Genomic DNA, 20,999 nt, shown 5'->3' with positions numbered 1-20,999 from the left:
TTAAGGGAATTGCACGTGTCCAGGTCTCGCTCTACCTTCTGGTGCATGGTTCTAATTGGTTGGAAACGTTTTTTATCCATGTAGAATTATTGGAATCACTTGCTGACTTGACCATAATTATTATCTCGTGTTTCTGTTCTTCTTCATGTTATTCTTTACTTTGTGATACCTCCGTTTATTGTCTTCTGAGCAATATGAAGATCAAATGAACTTTACTAGCTTTGCGCGTGTTCTTATAAAATCCCCTATTCGTGTAGGCCTACTGTGGTATAATATATAAAAGGTGTGCCTGTGCTTTTCATTAGTACCTGCTAAAATTGCAAGTGGAAGTATGGTGTGCTTCTGTCACGACATGTTAGACAGAAATCCTTTCACCCCACCTTACGTGCATGTTGTGCACGATATATTACATGATATATAAATATGAGGTAATTTTATTTTACATAGGATGTGTGTAGCATATTGAAGAAGCTATATTTGAGATTTTTGACCCCAAAAATCTATATTTGGTAATCCAATCGAGTTTTCTCAAGTTATTGCTTTTCATTGGTTACCAGACGCATTTCTCTGCTAATTACTATGTTCAAATGATTTTTAATAAGTTTGAGAAAGCTATGGTGTGACCCGCTTTAGAAATTTTATGAACTCTAGTACCACTTTTGACCGGTAACACGTGCCCAGAGCAGCCTGAAATTTTGTGGAAGGTAATTATTTGGGATATACAAGAATTCGATTGGATTAGAACTGATTGATTTTTGACTGAGGAATCTCAGATGTAGCCTCTTAAATATCAAGTGAATAAGTTTAATATGAACATGAAGATTGTCAAGAATTCTACCTGATAAAATCTGGACACATAACGGTCAAAAGTGAAAATGTTTTATGCATACCAACCTGTCTACCTGTTGACATTTCATTCAAACTGAATGGACGAGATATTCTGATTAGACAGATTCTGTTAAATTCTTTTCGATTTTCAGTTTTTATCTAGGACAGATGTGATATTATGGACGTTTACTATACAAAACTTGTTACTTGCAAGCGTAGGATAAAAATATATTATTTTTGTCATTTAATTGCAACTCATGCATTTGATTGCAAACTTATGTGAAATAAAATGGCGTTCTTGCATGGACTACAATTATTGTTGTCATACGTTTATACCCTTGTGTTTACTTTGTATCTAATGTTGAACTTAACATCAATCTTCTGTTGAAATAAACGCTATGCAAATAATAGCAAATTTTCGTCTGCTATTTAAACTAGAACGAAATCACTGTTTGCGACAAAGTGGTGAGATGAAGCACCTTCAATTGGAGTAATTTTGGTATGATTCCCTTACTTAGTTTCGAAATATTTAATATATTTAAACCCCCATAACTGGCCAAGAGCCGTGGCCTACATCGGGTATTCTGGCTTACACCATAACTGTTCAAGAGCGGTGGATTACTCTCGGCATATCAGTTTCCTTCATTTTTGGAGAAGAGCGGTGGATAATTTCCGGCACTCCAGTTTCCCTCATTCTTGGAGAAGAGCGGTAGATTACTCCCGGCACTCCAGTTTCCTTCATGTCTGGGGAAGAGCTGTGGATTACTCCAGGCATTCCGGTTTCCCTCATGCCTGGAGAAGAGCGGTGGATAACCCCGGGCATTCTAGTTTCCCTCATTCCTGGAGAAGAGCGGTGGATTACTCCGGGCATTCCGGTTTCCCTCATGCCTGGAGAAGAGCGGTGGATTACTCCGGGTATTCCAGTTTCCCTTATTCCTGGAGAAGAGTGGTGAATAACCCAGGGCATTCCAGTTTCCCTCATTCCTGGAGAAGAGCGGTGGATTACTCCGGGTATTCCAGTTTCCCTCATGCCTGGAGAAGAGCGGTGGATTACTCTGGGTATTCCAGTTTCCCTCAAGCCTGGAGAAAGGCGGTGGATTACTCCGGGCATTCCAGTTCAATCTGGGCACTCTGATTACTTGTACTGTATATCTGACGAAGGGTGGACATATACTACGGGCACTCCGGTTTCCTGAGGCAGTATTTACCTGACGGCCGTCTTAAAAGTGAAAACAAGAGGCCTCCGTGACTGAAGGGTTAGTACGCCAGCGCCGCGCAATGGTCTAGGAGCCTCTCACCAATGCGGTCGCTGTTAGTTCAAGCCCAGCGCATGGTGGTTTCCTTTTCGGCTTTACGTGGGAAGGTCTGTCAGCAACTTGGGGATGGTCGTGGGTTTCCTTCTACCATAATCCTGGCCGCCGTCGTATCAGTGAAATATTCTTGACTTCAGGGGAAAACACCAGTGAAGTACATATAAGTGAAAACGTGTTGAATACTGCATTCACTTCAACCCCAAAATGGTCGCCACGATATGGCTGAAATATTGCCGATGTGGCGTTAAGCCATAATCATTCATTCAACCCCAAAATAGGCATGAGATTCTTATGTTTGGCATGCAATCCATTAAACACAATATTGTATGTAAACTGAAGAACGCAATCTGTTTCGTTCCCCCTAAAATTAAATTTGACGTGACGTAGGCAATCTGCTATTTCGATTACATCAACAAAGTCTGATAAATACTTTATTAATGTTTAACATAGCTGTGTTCTAGGGATTGTTCAAAATGAACTTTGCCATGGCCAGTAACCCTTGCAGAGTTTCTTCCCCTGACGGAATGATCTGGTCTGCCGGTAGAAGGAAGCCGTACTCTCCAGTATCCCGTAGTTCCACAGCAGTAGAGTAAAGTATTTTGGCCGCTCCAAACGCCCAGTCTGCGCTGCTTCCACTGGCAGTGTCTAAAAAACAAAACAAAAAAAACCCAGTGACGTCTAATAAATTGCGATTAACATCACTGCATTTTTTTTACGTAATTCTCCTGAAGCCATGGTGCTAGGGCGCCTGCAAATTGCTACTATTTGAGCATTTACATGAACAGTCAGAATAAAACCCTGACTGAGGTAAACTGACAAGAGGCTGCCTAACCATTTGGCAGCTATCACACTGTCGTGACTGCTTGGTCTTACGCTCTATACTGTACGTCTTTAATTATATTACATGCAGTGTCGACGAGTAACAACGGCTTATTGGCTGCATGGGAGGGTGGGGATTGAAGGCTACGCGTCTCTTACGTTTAAAATAGTTTCTTCACAAGTAAAAAGTTATTTAAATCTAATGCCACATGACATGTACCACCGGTTTAAGCCAGCTTTCTTTGGCTAGATCTATAGAATGAAACACTAACAGAGACGGTTTCACAAGAAGGCGTATTTCACCAGTTACGTGCGGCCATTTGCCAGCTGTCACACCGTTATCGCTGCTCTGTTTTGTTTTAGATGCTGTAATTATTTTATATACGTATAGACATTAATGGTTATGTTTGCAAGATTTTGTTTGATGCCCTAGTTAGTCACTTCCGGATACCACTGGTCCTGTTCCATATTTGTTTCCGATTCCGTAGGCCTATAGGCCTAAGTCATGTACAGATAATGCTGGCTATCTTTCCATGTTTGTGTTTGGTGCTTACAGATACCACTGGTTATGTTTCTATACTTGTTTTGGGTTCCATATAACTTATTTACAGACAGTGCTGACTACGTTTTCAAGCTTGTGTTTGGTACCTCACCGACCACTTACATATAGTACTGGCTATGTTCCCATGTTTGTATTCGGTGCCGTGTACAGCGGTCAGCGCATCAGTAGCTGTCGTGGAGCATTTATCCTGTCAAATATAAATAACATTTGAATACTTTACATGAATAGTGCATGATTTACTGATAACCGCAACCAGGAACTCAAAGGACTCAAACATCATGGATGTACCTTGGTCAAATGATATAGTCAAGTTCCCGGAGAAATCTTTATATCACCCGGCCAACTATGAACCTTGTTTCTTTATTTAGAGAAGTGGTATTCAAAAGTGGTTTGGATTGCTCGACATAAATTATACTGGATTGGAAAAAGTTTAAATTATTTTCACGTTATACATTTGTACCAACCTGGACTGGGAACTCCGGGGGGAGAGCTGTAGTATATCCCCATGGTGTCATCCAAAGTTGAGAGAAACTGTGGAAGTCGATGTAAGCCCGGAACCGCCCTGGTACAGAATTCAGGAAATCAGCCACGCCTTTCACCTCTGACTCTGAAAACGGCCTCGGTCCACAGTACGTATCTGAACAGGGGTCTTTGCTAGCACCATTTTCTGTGGACACAAACAAATTACAAATTAAAAAAAAAGTTTTGCATTTTCATAAATCCTATTACTGAATTGACATTTCAGTTATATTACAGAGTTTTTCTTTTGTTGTGCATTGGAAAACCTTCAAGAATAGACAATAAATAAACTACATATGATATGTCTAAATTATGACATTATAATTAAAAGCACTCGAAATAGTAAATAGACTACACAAATACTGTATAATTTCATAAAGCAGCTAATGTTTAACAACCACAAACAGGTAAATTTTACTGTTCTAAATAAGTTTGAAAGTAACAGAAAGTTTATTTAAAAACACTTTGTGCAAAAAGTTTTATCAAAACGTTGGAATAAACGAAAATGAAATTTAGCATTACACTAGAGGTTTTATTTTAGGCTTTTCTCTGCGGTCCAAGTAGCCGCCTTAGAAATTGACGACACACACCTTGTCCAAATATAATTAGAAGCTTCCATCCACATCAGAACGTTTCCATTTCGGTGAGGTTTGAATTGATATATTCACCGGTTACGTGTGACCATTTGCCAATTATCGCACAGTTTTCGCTGCTCTTGTTTTACATACTGTGGAGGAGTTCTTTATCGTAGCATGAAGTTTGCACTTACTACACCATTCCCAGTCCCAGTTGCGGTTAGGGTCAACCCCATGGCACAGAAAATGTTTGGAGCGAGTCTTCCGCCAGTTGCGATCCTACGTTTAAAAACGGACGGTTGCATTTTAGCTCCGATGTCATTTTGAACTATGACGCAAAGTGCAAGGCAGAGAAAGATATACTCTGTGTTCATTTACTTGATTTATATATTTGATTGATGTTTATTGCGCACTGAAGTGCTACACTAAGGAATTTAGTCATATGATCAACGGCGGTTAGATTTATACATGGTGAAATCCGGGTGGATGGTATATAGTAATCTCAAGCACCACTCTTTGCCATTTATACATACATGTATATACCTTGCAAACCCTCTAACATAAAACCGCAGTCGAAAAAGCATAAGCTGGATTCAAGCCTGTGACCTGATTGATCAGGGCCCGAGCGACTGTGGTGGATACAGCCTGTATCATTTACGCACTAGTTGCGTTAGTCGAAATTTTCAAGGAATTTTTCGAGGAATGTGGCAAATTTTCCTTTTTCTGTTAGGTGATAACTATATTTCTTTGTCCCATATACATATAAGTATAGCAGATTTCCCACCCACCTTTGTCCAAGTATATTCGTAACCATCCACATTAAAAACCGGCAGTATATACCAGTCAATTTCATCCAGTAGGTCTGTTATTTCCTGATTCTTGCCGTACTGCTCGATTAGCTGACGTAAAGCAATGGAAGAAAACTGAGTTAATATTTGATATAACCGATTTATGCAATCAATGTCTGTACTATTATTTCATTGTGATATTATGTTCATGTTGACATAAACAATTTCAATGAACTCAACGGGCGAATGTCTGCAGCTCTCTATGACACCACATGTAGAGATCTATGTAACCATTTATAGTTTAAACCTACACATGTGGCTCTGTGTTTTCGAATTTTCAATGGCGTCTATACACGACCCACTGCATGATTTGCCTTGACACAATAATAAAACAAACTATAAAGAAATGCATTTAGAAGATGTCAATATTTTGACATTTATTAAGTCAGCCCAGTACCTCTTGTGATTTACTTTATGGAAAATCAAATTATTGACATCGTTCAATTGCATTTTTTTTTGGCATTACTTTGTTTATCTGTGATGACTTAGTAGTTGGAGAAAAACAGTGCTATATATGTTAATATATAGATTATGATATTTAGCATTCCTGTGATATACGGATAAGACGCAATACATGTACTGCATGAAGATTAATATTAATTCTTTGACACGGAGCAATTGAGTTGATATGCCCAGTACTGGACTCCCAGTTGTTAGTGTAATGTGAAGCATCATGTTTTGTGTAATGGCGTTCAAGAGAAGCAACACAATAAAAATGTTGGCATTAAATGACATGCCACACGGAGACAGGGTCTTGTCGTGATCTAAACAATATTGCAAGCAACGTTAAACAGAAAGTGATCCATTAAACAAACACTTATTCACACATCGCTGTTCGTGTTTACCTTATAGCCTGAAATCAGGTATGTTGTACAGGGTCTAGGTGCTATTGCAGAGCTGCTTTGATATATTCATTGTAAAATTTCTCAGCTGCAAATTTGTGTTGGAAAGGGAGAAAATTTGTACATGGAGTTCTGTGAAATTAATTTCAAACTGACATGTTTATGATTCGTTGATAGTAATGTGTCAGGTGGGGCAAATACCTGGGCGGCCATGTAGATAACAGTGGCAGGGGATATCCATTCCCTAGCGTGAATTCCTCCGTTGAAGAAAAAACCAGGCCTTGAATCGCTGCTGTTTGCACCCGTTATCTGAGAACAATAGGAACAATAACGTTTAAACATATGTTTAACAGTTTTGTCAATCCCTTTGTTGATTTATTCCACACAAAGAATATTTTGCTCGATGGCGAATTTAACAATTAAAAAGCCAACAGGCTGTGATTATATATGCTAATGTTTGGCTACTTCAGTGGGGCTAATGCTTCTCTTCTGGTTAAACCTGTGTCCAGATATCAACGCTCATTTCAATACATCTTAAGTGATTCTAATATGAACAACATTTTAAACACTGATTTTCAAAGATACTTTTAGCCATGTTCTGATAAATTTCTATTGTTTCGATAACAATGACTTTCAAGTAACAATAGGCCTATAAACACTTGGGTACGAGCAAAGTTATGAGCTCAGAATTAACGGGGGTGAAACACGTTACAGCTATCAAATGTGGCTATATACATACATAATTTATGGCTTGTTGGTCATTTGCCAAAAGCCACTTCTTGGTGGAATATAGTGTGAGAAAACAGATTACCGAAAGCCTACATTTTATGTACCTTCATGGCTGTAATTGTCCTTCCTTCATAAGAGCTGGAAATGTTGAATAGTTCGACACGGTTTGAGTAACTGTTTGCCATCTGTTCCATCCACGCATTCACCTGTAGTATAGTAACGTATATGCACATCAGAAAATTAAGGGAGAAGAAAATTTACGGCAAACGTGGCATAAATCCCTGAGTCCATCACGTCCTCCATCTTTAACACCCTGTATTTTATGCTGGAGGTGTGTTGCCTCTCAGCCAATGAGAGTCCTTAAAACTGTCAGCTTGTTCGTGTAAACTCGGAACCTACGTCCGACATTCCGGTTTCCCGATTGTCAAGCGGAAAACTACTGTACCGTTCGCTACCTTCTGTGAGGAAGAGTTCAACTGGTAAAGTACGAACTGTACTTCGGCGGTTTCCGACGGCAATTCTCTTCCTAACACAGAAGACTTCAGGACTAGTTCTTATGCAAAATGGAGTCGCCCAGAGCGGTTGGCACGGACTTTATTTATAATTTATCACCTTGAGGTACATATTAGAATTTTTTATGGCATGCTCCTGCGAGGAAATGTATACTCTCTTCAATGGTATTTGATTGATATTTAAATTTTCTTCTCCATTAAGTCAAGACACTCACTGAACAAGAGCTACTCTTCTGAACACGAGAATCGAGATGTCGAAACAGACATTCGTATACCAGCAGTCGACCAAGGTGGACGCTCCTGGTCAATAATCTCAAGGAACGGTAGTCAAGTGGCGTGAGACTTTTTCGTAATTCTATTTCCGGTACCTGTGTATATTGTCTTTTCTGAAGATTTAAAACTCTAAATATATGGGAAATTTTACAAGTGTGTGCACACGACTGTGTCTGAGATGAATGGTCCATTGCACACATAAAGTTACAGACCTACCATCGGACAAGGATAACATCAAAAATCAAACCTATTCTAAAAAGTTTCTTACATCAGACAAAGGATGGTACTTGCTGTAGTCGAAATTCTCCAACCCATTAAAGGACTTCTGAGTATAGAGAGCGTCTTCCTTTTCAATGTTCTTCTGCAGGTCTTTTAACGTAACTTCTGGAACCAGACCCTGGAGTCCGAGTCGGATGTAAATCTCATTACGCTTGCTTGGAGGTATTTTGAACACCACTGGTCTGTGAAGAGCCGATGGTTCTTTCCAGAAGTCCAACTGAAATGTTACACGTAGAGTTATTCTTTTCCAAGATTGTCGTTCCTGCTTCGCACCCACCTAGCCAGCTTCATCAACGCCTCGATGCCAGGATTCGTAACAAAAAATACATGATCTCTGTTGTAGAATATAGAAGACACTATTAGATGTCAAATCAGAATACGTGTAAGTCTCTGAACATTTTACGAAATGAACAATCAACATTGTACAGTGTTTGGACACTGATCGTGTGGATGCGAAGGAACAACAATGTGTACTATGTTACATCCGAATATGCTGTATTTATGAGATGCTTAACATTTGACCAGTATCTTTTCCAATGGGGTTATGCCTTTAAGCTCCACTCCGCTATTTATTTTCTTAACACTTTGCTCAAATTAACCGCCAACACAGGGGTTTTTGCAAACAATGCATTTGTTATATATCTTTTTAAGGCCCTTGTAGAAAGTCGTCTTCTTATTACCTGAAACTTTTGTGACTCTTCCTTCAGAATGCCCAGAAAATCCAGCTGGATTCGAGAAGTAGGAATCACTCGCCATATTTGGTGGCTTTGGAGAAAGATAATTTAAATATCAAGACATATTCACTTGCAACTGTTTTGCAGTTTGCCGTTCCGAGCTGCAATCAAGTGAAGCTATTTATTTTATTTCAAACACATATGTCCAAACAGTTCATTTTTTTCTCATGTTTTTCTATTTTAATATAAACTGACACGATTTTAATTCTAAGTCGATTCTTTGGCAAGTGCTCTATGCCTAAACACTTACCCGTCATATCTAATACGTTCACCTAGCGTTAACGTCACGAACGCCAGGACGTACGCCAATATCGTCAACAGACCCCTCATGCTGCCTGGTTGAACGTATGAACAAATCTGTTTGCTCTGCCGGCTAGGCCTCTTCCCGCATGATCACTAAACATATCCCACCTGATGTTTATACGCTGACCTGACCCTCCCTCATTTGACTGACTTGAGGTAAGCCGTTATCTGTTAGTACAGACATCGTCAAACCATTGACTTTGGCCATGTGATATGTGGTTAATAAGTAACGGAATGACGGTGCACGTGGCTTATGATAATATCCCAGTCTGATATAGCTACCATATAATATGTTCCTCTTGGACCTCCTTGCAGGTTTTAGGGTTTGTAAGTGAATTTCAACTACATATCTCTCAAGACCTGAGGGTCATTATTACATGCAGTTTATAAATGTGTCATAAGTACATGTATGTATAACCTATACACCTATGCCTATTGCAACTTAAAACCGCCAAAGACACATGTGCTATGTGTTTCTTCTTTCTATTATCCTTCTTGTTATTGGAACTAATTCTTTTTAGTGTCTTTTATATTCGTTTATTAACCACCAGACTGCAGTTATTTTAGTGTCATATCATCCATCAATAGGTTATCTGCTCCTGTATTTTTTTGAAAGTATGAATTTCCGGGGACGAACATTTGTCACGTTATTTGTCCATGGGCCATTTTCATCAATAAATTATTTTTATATTGTTTCACAATAAATTAACTTTTTTTGTCATTGATTATGATCTGATATTCTGTCGTGTACCGTAAAGTATGGCGGAGTACGATGAGGCTCAGTTGTAAGCAGCACGACTGTCAACCCATACATCCGCCGCTAGGGCAGGGAATTTAGACATTTCCCTTCACTCGTTGTTTATGGGACCTTAGTAACAATGAGTGGTCGATGGAGCTGTGATAAGTTTGTGCAAGAAAATGCCAAATTCAGGTGGTTTATCTCGGGGTCAGTCCGGATTCGATCTCCGGTAAACACGGTAAAGAATCTTAAACAACACCATTTATGTACTCATTAAGATCCTAACCTTTCTTTATCCAGCACCACTTGCTACTTGCTCGTTGCTTTAGCGCTTATAAATGCCACCGTAGTGAATGAATGGATGAATACAAATATGAAGGAAGTAATCAGCAGGTATATCTCCTTCCCATATATTTGTACCTTAACGTTGATAATATGACTCAACCCGTACCCTTTACAATAACCGGTGATAGCCGTTTAAATCCCACTTATCCTTCGTTCTACTGACAATGGGTGAAAATATGAGTAGTGACCATATATATACAGCTCGCTGGAAGACTATAGACACATGCTGCTATATGTGGGTGAATTATTGGAAACTTGTTCATGTAAATCACCTGACCTCATACGCTCACATGTAGTCCACCTACAAAGGATAAGCTTTGATCTCTGACATAGTATCTTCTGGATCAATCTATCAACTCACATCTCGGTGGAAGTTAGTCTGTACCTATATGTGTACGCCGTGCATTCATATACCGACCCATTACAAAACTTGTGATGTGCTGACAGCGCTGCCTGAATGATGTGCAGCAGCTGAATACTGGCTTGTTTTTGTTTTTTTCCCTAATCCTTATTTAACGCCATGCTCAAGAATTTCTTTACTTATACTATCAGTTTTTATGGGTGGAGAAAAGCCTTTTGGGGTAAATCATCAACACTGTACCATTAGTTACTGACTGACCGGCGCGTAACACAATAAAATTAGAAAGATGGCTATGAAATACGATTTGTAGAAATCGACAAATCGCAGCTTGTGAAGGCGGTTATACGAAATAGTATTTCTCAAACTATTTTTATGCGACTAATTAATTCCAACGAGTAAGTGGGAAGGTCTGCCAGAAACCTGCGGATGGTCGTGGCTATGCCCGGTTTCCTCCCATCATAATGGTGGCCGCCGTCGTATAAGTGAAATATTCTTGAGTACGGCGTAAAACACCAATCAAATAAATAAATAAATCAAATCCAACGAAATGACACGTCGTATGTGCCGTGTCGTTTTGAAGCAATTACAATTTTGTAACGCAAAGCCATAGGGCACAGCACTGAACACAATTACTTTATTTCAACACAAAAATTATAACAATGCTCGGAGTACTATTGCAACTGAATCAATTCACGTAACTTTTTACGGGTTATTCACTATAAATTTCGCCATGGCTAGTAATCCTTGCAAAGTTTCCTCTCCTGACGGAATGATCTGGTCGGCCGGTAGGAGGAAGCCGTACTTTCCAGTATCCCTAAGCTCCACTCCTGTGGAATACTTAATTTTCGCGGCACCGTACGTCCAATCAGCGCTACTCCCACTGGATATATCTACAAAGTATCATTTATACATGTATAATAAATTCTACATGCATATTCAGCATTTCACTCTCTCCACAAGAATACAAATGTAGACCTAACCTGTTTCTCAATTAACAATCAGTTAAGTTGTAACATATTCTGTATTTGTAAAGAAAATGTTTCAGAACCAAATAAGTGACTTTATTATGAGGTACCTGATAAAAACGCAAGGTTCAGGACTTGGTGACCTAGAACGTGTAGAATGTGTTAAACGTGTCAATATGTGATTAACACATATGTCATTGTCTGTTGGCTATTTAAACCATAATGTAGTATATACTCACAGATGACTCTGGCGAGAGTCCCATACTTGTACTTGGTCCCGTGCACAGCTGTTAAGGCATCGACAGCAGCCGCTGAGCATGCGTTCTGAAACAGGAAAGTACGGTCCTTCGTAAATTTAGCAAGAAAACCAATAAGTCGAGACCACATATTTATACAGATATCATAAATATATGAGGTCTCTAATGTGCGAAATGCCCCGAACCGATAGTACGCCTGTCACAGTTAGAATATAACCCTAACCCAAGTGAACTAACAAGATGCCGTATTTCACCTGTTACGTGTGAGCATTTGCTTCGACAGGTAGAATAAAATATTAACACCAAGTGAACTAACAAGAGGCCGTATTTCACCTGTTACGTGTGAGCATTTGCTTCAACAGTTAGAATAAAATATTAACCGAAGTGAACTAACAAGATGCCGTATTTCACCGGTTACGTGTGACCACTTTCTTGAACAGTTAGAATAAAACCTCAACGGAAGTTAACTGACAAGAGGCCGTAATTCACCGGTTACATATGAACATTTGCCAGCTATCACACTGTACACGACTCTCGATTTTTTCTCTCTGTGCTAGTCTTCATAGTCAAGGGATATCCACCTCAAATTATGCGATTCAGATGTGACACTTTGATTTTTCTCTCTATCCTATAGTCTTTATAGTCAAAGGATATTTACCTCAAATTATGCGATTCAGATGTGGCGCTTTGATATTTCTCTCCATGCTGTAGTCTTCATAGTCAAAGGATATTCACCTCAAATCATGCGATTCAGATGTGACGCTTTGATTTTTCTCTCTATGCTAGTCTTCATAGTCAAAGGATATTCATCTCAAATTATGCGATTCAGATGTGACGCTTTGATTTTTCTCTCTATGCTAGTCTTCATAGTCAAAGGATATTTACCTCAAACTATGCCATTCAGATGTGACGCTTGGATTTTTCTCTCTATGCTATAGTCTTCATAGTCAAATGATATTCACCTCAAATTATGCGATTCAGATGTGATCAAGAAGAGGCATATTTGGAGATACACAGGCTGCGTTAGTATCACCATTCATTTTGTTTGCCAATTCAATCACAGGCCTAATGATGGGCTAATATAATCTGATAATATCGCGCTGAAGCCATCCATCGGTATCTTGATGTTCACAGTATGTTTCTTTTACATTGTTGCTTACATTCAGCTATCCGTAATTAACTCATCCTCGCTACCTTATTGCCTGTCATCAGTAACACCTTAAGCTCTACACGCCGATATGTTGGACGTCCATGTCAATGTAAATAAAGTCCTGCTTATATACTTTTTTTAATAATAATAAAAGGAGTGGAGATACATTTGTTTTACAAAAGCTGCAATTACAATTAACTGCACGCAGTAACAAAGTCTATGCGACTTTCTCAAATCAAAACAAAATTTCCTAAATTCAAATTACTGACATATTGCCATGAGATCATGTAGCTATAAGAGACAAAATAACTTGATAAAATGATAAAATGTTATATTTCTCTATTTCACATGTGGAACTGTCAGAAACAGGGTATGTACTAGAGTGGGTCACAGTTGAGGTAACTGGTGTCAAAACATACTCGACACTGCCCATTATCAAGCATGCCCTCGTTTGTTTTTAATAATTATGACGTCTGGATGGAGCAGTGAGATCTGGATGTCAAAAACATGCTTGTGGGAGTTTAACGTTATGAATTAAAAGTATTCTAACTCCATTTTCCTTGCGATGCCATTGACGTCTAACACCTGTAGAGCTTGTCGTGTTACGTGTCACTGAGGCATTCTTGATAATGAGTATGTTACAGAGAGCTGAATGTGGGCATAAAGTTAAAAGAAATCGATTGTAACTTTACCTGTAGAGGAAAGTCTGGGGGAAGATCTTTTGTGTAGCCCCATGGTGTCATCCATAACTGAGAGAAACTGTGGAAGTCTATGTACGCCCTGAACCTTCCTGGTACGGCGTTCAAGAAATCAGCCACGCCCTTCACTTCGGATTCGGAGAATGGACTGGGACCACAGTAGGAGTCGGAACAAGGGTCTTTACTAGCACCTTGCTCTGTAAGTGAAATGATGCATTGTTTTTTAATTCATACTTTGGAATCTGTTAGGATATAATTTCAATTTTGAGTTTTCTAAAATAAAATAGATGACTGTATCCAACCAGCCTTTAAGGACAGGTGTACCAATTTGAGGTGCCAAACAATGCTTGTGACGATTTTAGAGTTTCGTAAGATTATGTTCTTATCGTAGAACTAGTGTAAGGATTCGTACCATTTCCTGTTCTACTAATGAGCGGAATCGATGTAATGGAACTCCCAGTAGATCCATGCTTGTGGGACAGCTCTGAGATTCTGAGACGATTTTGCTTAACTAATAATCCGAGTCCGGTGACAAATGGAGGTATACCAAATTTGTCTTGTGCTGTTTTTGTTAGCATTTCTGTTATTCTTCTTTCAAGTTTTTGTACATTTGAAATAATGACAAAGCGAAATAATGCTCATTATTTATGGTAAATTACAAGGTTACTTACTGCACCATTCCCAGTCCCAGTTCCTGTTCGGATCAACTCCATAACAATTGAAATGTTTTGACCGAGTTTTCCGCCACATTCTGTTCTGCAACATAAAATGAATGCCAGCAAAAATCACTTTTAATGAATAGAACAAATCATGTTTGCCTTGTAGTGAAGCACTTCATTCTTAGGAATGGAGCGGCCAGTACAAACCAATACTACATATATACTTGAAAGTCACTTTGACTGTGAGGCTAGTTCAGGTAATTTTAGACCAGTGAGGTCTAATAAACGCAGTCAACATCATTACATTTTTTACCTAATTCTGCTTAAACCATGATGCTAAGGGGCGTCTACCTTTTAGGCATATACGTAAATAGGTTGAATAAATTGACAAGAGGCCGCATTTCGTCGGTAACACAATTGACCATTTGTCAACTAACGATGCCACACTATGCTCTGGGTTCAATTTCTATGATATAGTCTTTAATATTTTGTATTAGTTTAGATTCTAAATGTTTACGACAGTTTTGGAATGAACACAAAATTTAAACAAATGAGCAATATCACACCTTACAAAAGTAATTTTATTAAACGCTTCGTCAATCATTTGTGCACATATCGAGCTAAACTGTTTAATACGCGTCACAACTGAAAGGATAGCAAAACGACCTACCGTTGTCCACGTGTAGTTATAACCGTCCACGTTGAAGACCGGAAGTATGAACCAGTCCAGTGCGTCGACGACTTCTGTTATGCTGCGATTCTTCCCATACTGCTCAATCAGCTGAAAATGTGGGTCAAAAATGCAACACTACAGTTTTAAGAAATTCTTAAGGTTAATCCCCTCTCTGTTCGACATTTTCTACTTAGAGGTCGAGAAAGATGAAGGCTCTTTTAGTTTATTTTCCCCGTTACCCATCACAGTGTCGATCATATTTCTCAACGAATGTGCGCAGAAGGTGATAAATCTATACCTCATCAAAAATCAAACCGTATGCTTGACAAAAAAAAAACAAACAAACAAAGAACAAAAGAAAACAGAATAGTTTTGCAGGTCTTCTTACACGGATATAGATGCGAAGTGAGGTACGATAACTGTTACCGTTGGACTTGTTTCCGTCCTAATAGGCTCCGGGTGCCTGTTTTGATTTTCAGAATTTATGTTTTATTATTCATTTTTATTAACAAACTGGCTCAAATGTATTCATGGAAACAGAGGTAAAAGAATAGTTTCCTCACTATTCATAGCAGAATATAATGTAAAACTACCTCATATATTTTCGTATCTGTACTGACGTGTATGGTGGCTGATGTCCGTTGCGAATACGTCACAGAAATCTCACAAAGTGATGACGTAGCAGTACACAAAAATGACAAACCTGTCTAACTGTTACAGGCAGCATGCGTCATAAAATGCGAAACCGAAGCTTCACATTGTACATACTTATTTATGCTGGGGAACATGTCTGAAAAGAGGGTTAAACACTTGTTCAGTATTAAGGCCAGTTGTACCAGGCGAGTGTGATCTTACCTGGGCTGCCATGTAGATAACCGTGGCTGGCGATATCCATTCCCGTGCGTGGATTCCTCCGTCAAAAAAGAAACCAGGTTTTTTAGAACCAGTGGCTTTGCCTACAATCTGACCACCAAACAAACTCGTTAACATTTGTGTCTCGTGAACATACGTTCACCACAGATACATCCACATACAAGTATGAGTCTGATTTCGAATCAATAGTGAAAACAAAGGGAAAGTTCTCTCCGCTGAATGGACGAGATCTCCATTAGCAATCTGTGGTGAAGCAAACCCATGCAGTCATTCTGTGCCACGCAGCAAACCGCTGCCTTGCTAACACATGCTATTTTTTGTCTTCGGTAAGCAGCTCACAATCTTGCCAGTATATGTAGACAAATGGTAACATGGGTAGGTGCGCGCAGGAGATTACACTCTCTAATAATGCGTGTAATGTGTGTTTTTTTTTTCTTGTTCTTTACACTTTCCCGGTAACCCGCAAGCGAGGAGGACGCTGCAACAAATCGGCCACTGCAGTAGAAGAACTCACCTTCATAGCTCTAATGGTCCTGCCTTCGTAAGAGCTGGAGATGTTAAACAGTGTTACACGTTCTGGGTATTTTGCAGCGATCTGTTCCATCCACGCGTTCACCTGAAATAGAGTAAGCTTTGTTAAATCAATAAGATGTCATTGTTTAGTAAAAGTGAAAACTTCGCAGCACATGAGTAATTCTAAACCAGTGACATCTACATTATCCTATTCAAGTTATTATCCAAGTTCCTATTGACATAAACTGCATAATTATTTACCTAATTCTGCGTCAGTCGTGGTGTCAGGGGTAGTATTTGTTGCTGCTATCTATACATTTACATGACTAAAACCTTAACAGGTAATTTAACAAGAGGCTTGTTAATTATGGTCATCAACCAACCGTCATAAATGTACCGTCGTCGCTGCTCTAGTTTTTACTTTCCATTTTGTAGTTTTTTTATTTAAGCCGCAGCCGAATATTGCCTTAGTATATTCTAAATGGTATGGCACTGTCTGCAGTAGTTACGCCTGGAATTTAGGCAGACTCTGGTCTGTACTTTTTAATCTTTTAAGTTTTTCTTTTAAGGATTTTAAAAAACCTATCGAAATAACTAGTTTTTTAGTCATATTTGGTAATGTGATAACTTGTTCTTTTCGGTTAAAGTATGCAATTTTGCTAATAGTTATCATAGAGGTGATAGGGACATCTTATTGTCGCAAAGGCACAAAGAATGATGCATAAATTATACAAACAAGATAATTTACCACATACATGTAGTGACTTACCTCAGATAGTGGGTGATATTTGCTGTAGTCAAAGTCCTTTAAATCAGCAAAGGAATTTTGTGTATACAGGGACTCTTCTTCGTCGATGTTTTGTTGCAGGTCCTTGATGGTAACTTCGGGAACAAATCCTTGAAGTCCGAGTTCGATGTAAATCTCATTCCGTCTTTTAGATGGAACTCTCAGTACAACAGGTCTTCCAACTGACGACGGGTCCTTCCAGAAGTCTACCTAATTGTGATCAGAAGGTAAGCATGCAGATTTTCTTGTGGCAGTCATATTTAATCCCATTTTGACCTAAGTGAAAAAAAATGGTAAGGGATCATTTAAGTGAACTGCAGCCCTGATTATGGGTGCATATTTAAATTGTAACTTCATATCAAACCAATAGTAATATAGTGACACCACGAAACAAGTTGCGTCGTCTGATATAAATGAACTCCATTGCTCAAAAAGTTACATGTAAGTACAGGTGCACAATGATAACGTAAGCTTGGGAAGAAGATATTCCGATGACCAAAAACCTAACGATTGACTTCAACGTTAGGTTTCCTTGAACCCAACTTGAACACCAAGAAACATGGTGAGAGGAGATTGGGGGAAACCCACGACCATCCGCAGGCTGCTTCTGACAAACCTTCCCATGTACAATCGAAGAGGAAGCCAGCATAAGTTGCACTTAAATTAACAGTGATGGCATTGGTGAGATGTTTTTGGGTCATTGTGCTGTTCTAGAGCGCTAAACACTCGGACCAAAATCATTAAATAAATAAATAAATAAATAATAGACACTATGTGTAGAATTTCACATACCTCTTTAGTGTGCGATTTTTGTCTAAGATTGTCCAGATATTCAAGTTGTGTCAGAGATTTCGGAGTTAATCGCCATACTTGGTGCCTGTATAAAAATGAGGGTAAACATAAAGTACTCAACAAAGCATGCTGTACTTTAGCTTCCCTGATGCATATGATGACTTACCGTTAGGGTCGCTACTGTTCCATGCCAGTGGATATATACGACACAGTGTAGCCAATAACCTTTCGGTAGGCAGCCTCCGCACAGCTACTACACGATACGGCTGCCGTGTAGTACAGAATGGTACTGATCAGTATCGTGCATTAGCCGTACACTTGTAGTGAAAGTGTTTACCTGTTGTTTTCGTTGTTTGCTGAAGACAATGTTATGGACAGATTATATACATAAATTCGCAACCATAAATTAAAAGAGATAATCTCCTCAATCGAGAGAAAAAATTTGCATTCGCGTTAATCCGTGTTAATCTGTATTGTGCGGGATAAAGAAGCTGCACCACCAGACTTGTACCTACTCCCATAACGAAGGGACAACAAGAAGTAGAGTCATTTTAGAAAAAGTACGGTTGGGCAAGGACAAAAATTCAGGCAACACCTACGCATTGTGACACGGGCAGCATTTCTCAGTTCTCTGTTCATACATGTGTAATTCAAAATGCATCAGTTTAACACTTAAACTAACCGCAGAATCCAATTTATTGCATTGATGTCTGTCTATTGTTATGTGAACGACTGCCGTTAGCCTCTAAATTTAGCTTGCCACTGTTTACATATGCTGAGTTCAGGGCCTGCTGTCTGCCTCTGCCTTAGAATGTTCCAGAATACGCTCAGTTTGGGGCCTGTTTGTTAACAATAAGTGTTCAAGAATTTTCTTATTCTTGAAAATTCCACCAGTCTGTATTAGACCTATGAAAGCAGGTCAAAAGAAAAGAAAGGAGAATTATTGAGAGTTTTGGATGCTTTCGATGTGTGTTACTTTAGTAGGCCTTTTGTGCTGAATTTTGGTGTCTTTATAGCCTCTGGCTTTGTTATATCATATCTCCACCGAGCACTTGTTCAGTCTGAACTTGTATATTTAATTTGTGCTCTTGTGTACACAGTGCTTATTAGTGCATGGACCCTGTCTGTGGAATTTTGTGTATATTTCTTCATACACTCAGTTATACTGTAGATTTTCCCTCTTATGAATATTGCCTCTGTGCAATTTTTAAGCATTGTGGAATATATGCGTCCGTTTGGACTTGACACCGTTGTACATGTAAGTAGTATTTGTATAGATACTGCTATCCTTTCTTGTTAAACTTAAGTACTTTAGTATTTGTAAAGTCGTGTTATCTGTTTTTGTTAAACCTAATAAATTGTTGTAAAATAAAATCTGCTGGTTTTGGTTACTTTTTTGTGCAGCTAAACTGTCGTGTATTTCGAACAAGCCATCTCTTTATAATACAGTTTGTGTCGCAACACTACCCACTATAAGAAATCACTCTGACAATCGAGAGCTAATATGTCTGACGTGACGGTCAATTATCACAAGGCGTTTTCAGCGCTAGTGATTGGCCAAGTCCATAACGGCTTCTACAACATGGCTACCCGGAGTGAATTGTCCGTTAGTGCCATATCCACAATGCTGAACTTCATCTTCTCGGCTTTCAAAACTTTATAGATTTTTTTACATCTTTTTCTGTGATAACTGTGTTCTATATCATTTTTCTGTTATTTTCTATGTATATATCTATATCTATATCTATATCTATATCAATATATATATATATATATATATATATATATATATATATATATATATATATATATATATATATATATATATATATATATGTATATATATATACTACTACTACTACTATTCCTCTCACAGATTAAACAGATAAAATTTCATCCCTAACTGTATCGATGTTCAATAAAACGGGTCACTGCTAGGTAAACGTCAAAGGAAACAAAGCCTTCTTTTGTTCCACTACATACAAAGGTTACCGTTCATGGGATATTTCGATGTTGAGTTGCTTGAATTTGTTATTAATAATATCTATGTGAAATTCGGGGGAAACCATACATCAACAGTGTATAGGTATCCCAATGGGTGCAAATTGTACCGCACTATTGGTTGTATTCATCGTGTTGAATTAGACCGCTACGTCGGATATATTTGCATACGGATTTCACCCATTCGCCTCAAACATACATTGCGTCTTTCTAACAACACTGAAAACTGGTGGCTGCTTCTGTTGGCATGGCTCTGTCCTATTTTCGTACTTTCTTAGATCCTTGGTAGTTTGTGTTAAAAGTCGTTTTGGGAATTGGTCTTGTGATTATTGGCCGGGAACGTCCATATTGACTGACGATTGTTATACGAATGTCTGTTTCCACGCATAGATTATGCCAAACAGAACAATTAAATCTGTCTTTGGAAATGACGCGTACGTGAAAACTTAAGATTTCCTGTTAGAACACTTACGAAAACAAGTGTTCATGATAATGCTGAAACAAGTATTTTAATTCATTTGAATGCAATGAGACAAAAGTTGTGGCTAAGTTGTTAACCTGTCTAAGATTCGACACTTACCCCTTATATCTTTCCCGCTGTCCATACACAACGCCCAGCAACAGTAGTAAAGGTGTGATAATAGAGAGTGCCATACTGCCACTCAGACGTTATGCTGTTGAAGCAGTGGCCCAACTGAAGAATGCGGTTTAGATTGTGTGTATCACAATTTTCTTCATTTACTATAGACAACCCTACCCTATAACTCAACTGTTATCACTGCTTGTTTATGATACTTGCACGTGATGAATGTCTCAAGACAAGTGTTATATGCAGAGTCATGCCACGTGCCTTTACTTATCCATGAGTGCATGTATCTCATATGTCCTGAATACTTCCTCGCCTGCATGTCAATATCACGAGCACGAGTCGCGCCTACCTCCCCACCCCCATGTCAACATTACGGCCACGAGTCGCCTATTGACCTGTATGTACAAATCAAACGATATCCGTTTCAAGCTGGTAAAAGTTCAATTCCGCTACTTAAAAAG

The 20,999-nt window shown here is 38.8% G+C and overlaps 2 protein-coding genes across 2 annotated transcripts; both read right to left on the bottom strand.

The window, feature by feature from the left end:
* Positions 1 to 2,598: 2,598 nt before the first annotated feature.
* On the bottom strand, positions 2,599 to 9,208 carry LOC135475843 (carboxypeptidase B-like). Its single transcript, XM_064755783.1, has 10 exons — positions 9,084 to 9,208; positions 8,780 to 8,864; positions 8,089 to 8,316; positions 7,140 to 7,241; positions 6,508 to 6,615; positions 5,405 to 5,515; positions 4,811 to 4,895; positions 3,987 to 4,189; positions 3,625 to 3,709; positions 2,599 to 2,786 (listed from the first exon to the last, which is right to left on the bottom strand). Exons 1-10 carry the CDS (start codon positions 9,161 to 9,163, stop codon positions 2,599 to 2,601), a joined length of 1,275 nt encoding a protein of 424 aa, XP_064611853.1. The 5' UTR covers positions 9,164 to 9,208.
* A 2,075-nt stretch (positions 9,209 to 11,283) lies between these two features.
* On the bottom strand, positions 11,284 to 20,657 carry LOC135475898 (carboxypeptidase B-like). Its single transcript, XM_064755848.1, has 10 exons — positions 20,530 to 20,657; positions 17,949 to 18,033; positions 17,139 to 17,366; positions 16,371 to 16,472; positions 15,839 to 15,946; positions 14,981 to 15,091; positions 14,323 to 14,407; positions 13,646 to 13,848; positions 11,786 to 11,870; positions 11,284 to 11,471 (listed from the first exon to the last, which is right to left on the bottom strand). Exons 1-10 carry the CDS (start codon positions 20,601 to 20,603, stop codon positions 11,284 to 11,286), a joined length of 1,269 nt encoding a protein of 422 aa, XP_064611918.1. The 5' UTR covers positions 20,604 to 20,657.
* Positions 20,658 to 20,999: the final 342 nt, after the last annotated feature.

The sequence above is a fragment of the Liolophura sinensis genome, chromosome 9 (genome assembly GCF_032854445.1).
Source record: "Liolophura sinensis isolate JHLJ2023 chromosome 9, CUHK_Ljap_v2, whole genome shotgun sequence".
NCBI lineage: Eukaryota > Metazoa > Mollusca > Polyplacophora > Chitonida > Chitonidae > Liolophura > Liolophura sinensis.
Note: the sequence above shows the minus strand (reverse complement) of the source record. Positions and strands in the feature narration are given on the sequence as shown.

Excerpts from the sequence above, each read along its gene's own strand:
- LOC135475843 (XM_064755783.1), bottom strand. The coding sequence starts at position 9,163 with ATGAGGGGTCTGTTGACGATATTGGCGTACGTCCTGGCGTTCGTGACG. Across the intron at positions 6,616-7,139 it reads GGACAATTACAGCCATGAAG|ATAACGGGTGCAAACAGCAG; the intron begins GTACATAAAATG and ends TATTGTTCTCAG. Across the intron at positions 2,787-3,624 it reads GAACATAGCCAGTACTATAT|ACACTGCCAGTGGAAGCAGC; the intron begins GTAAGTGGTCGG and ends TTTGTTTTTTAG.
- LOC135475898 (XM_064755848.1), bottom strand. The coding sequence starts at position 20,603 with ATGGCACTCTCTATTATCACACCTTTACTACTGTTGCTGGGCGTTGTG. Across the intron at positions 15,947-16,370 it reads GGACCATTAGAGCTATGAAG|ATTGTAGGCAAAGCCACTGG; the intron begins GTGAGTTCTTCT and ends TTTGGTGGTCAG. Across the intron at positions 14,408-14,980 it reads ATAACTACACGTGGACAACG|AACAGAATGTGGCGGAAAAC; the intron begins GTAGGTCGTTTT and ends TTTATGTTGCAG.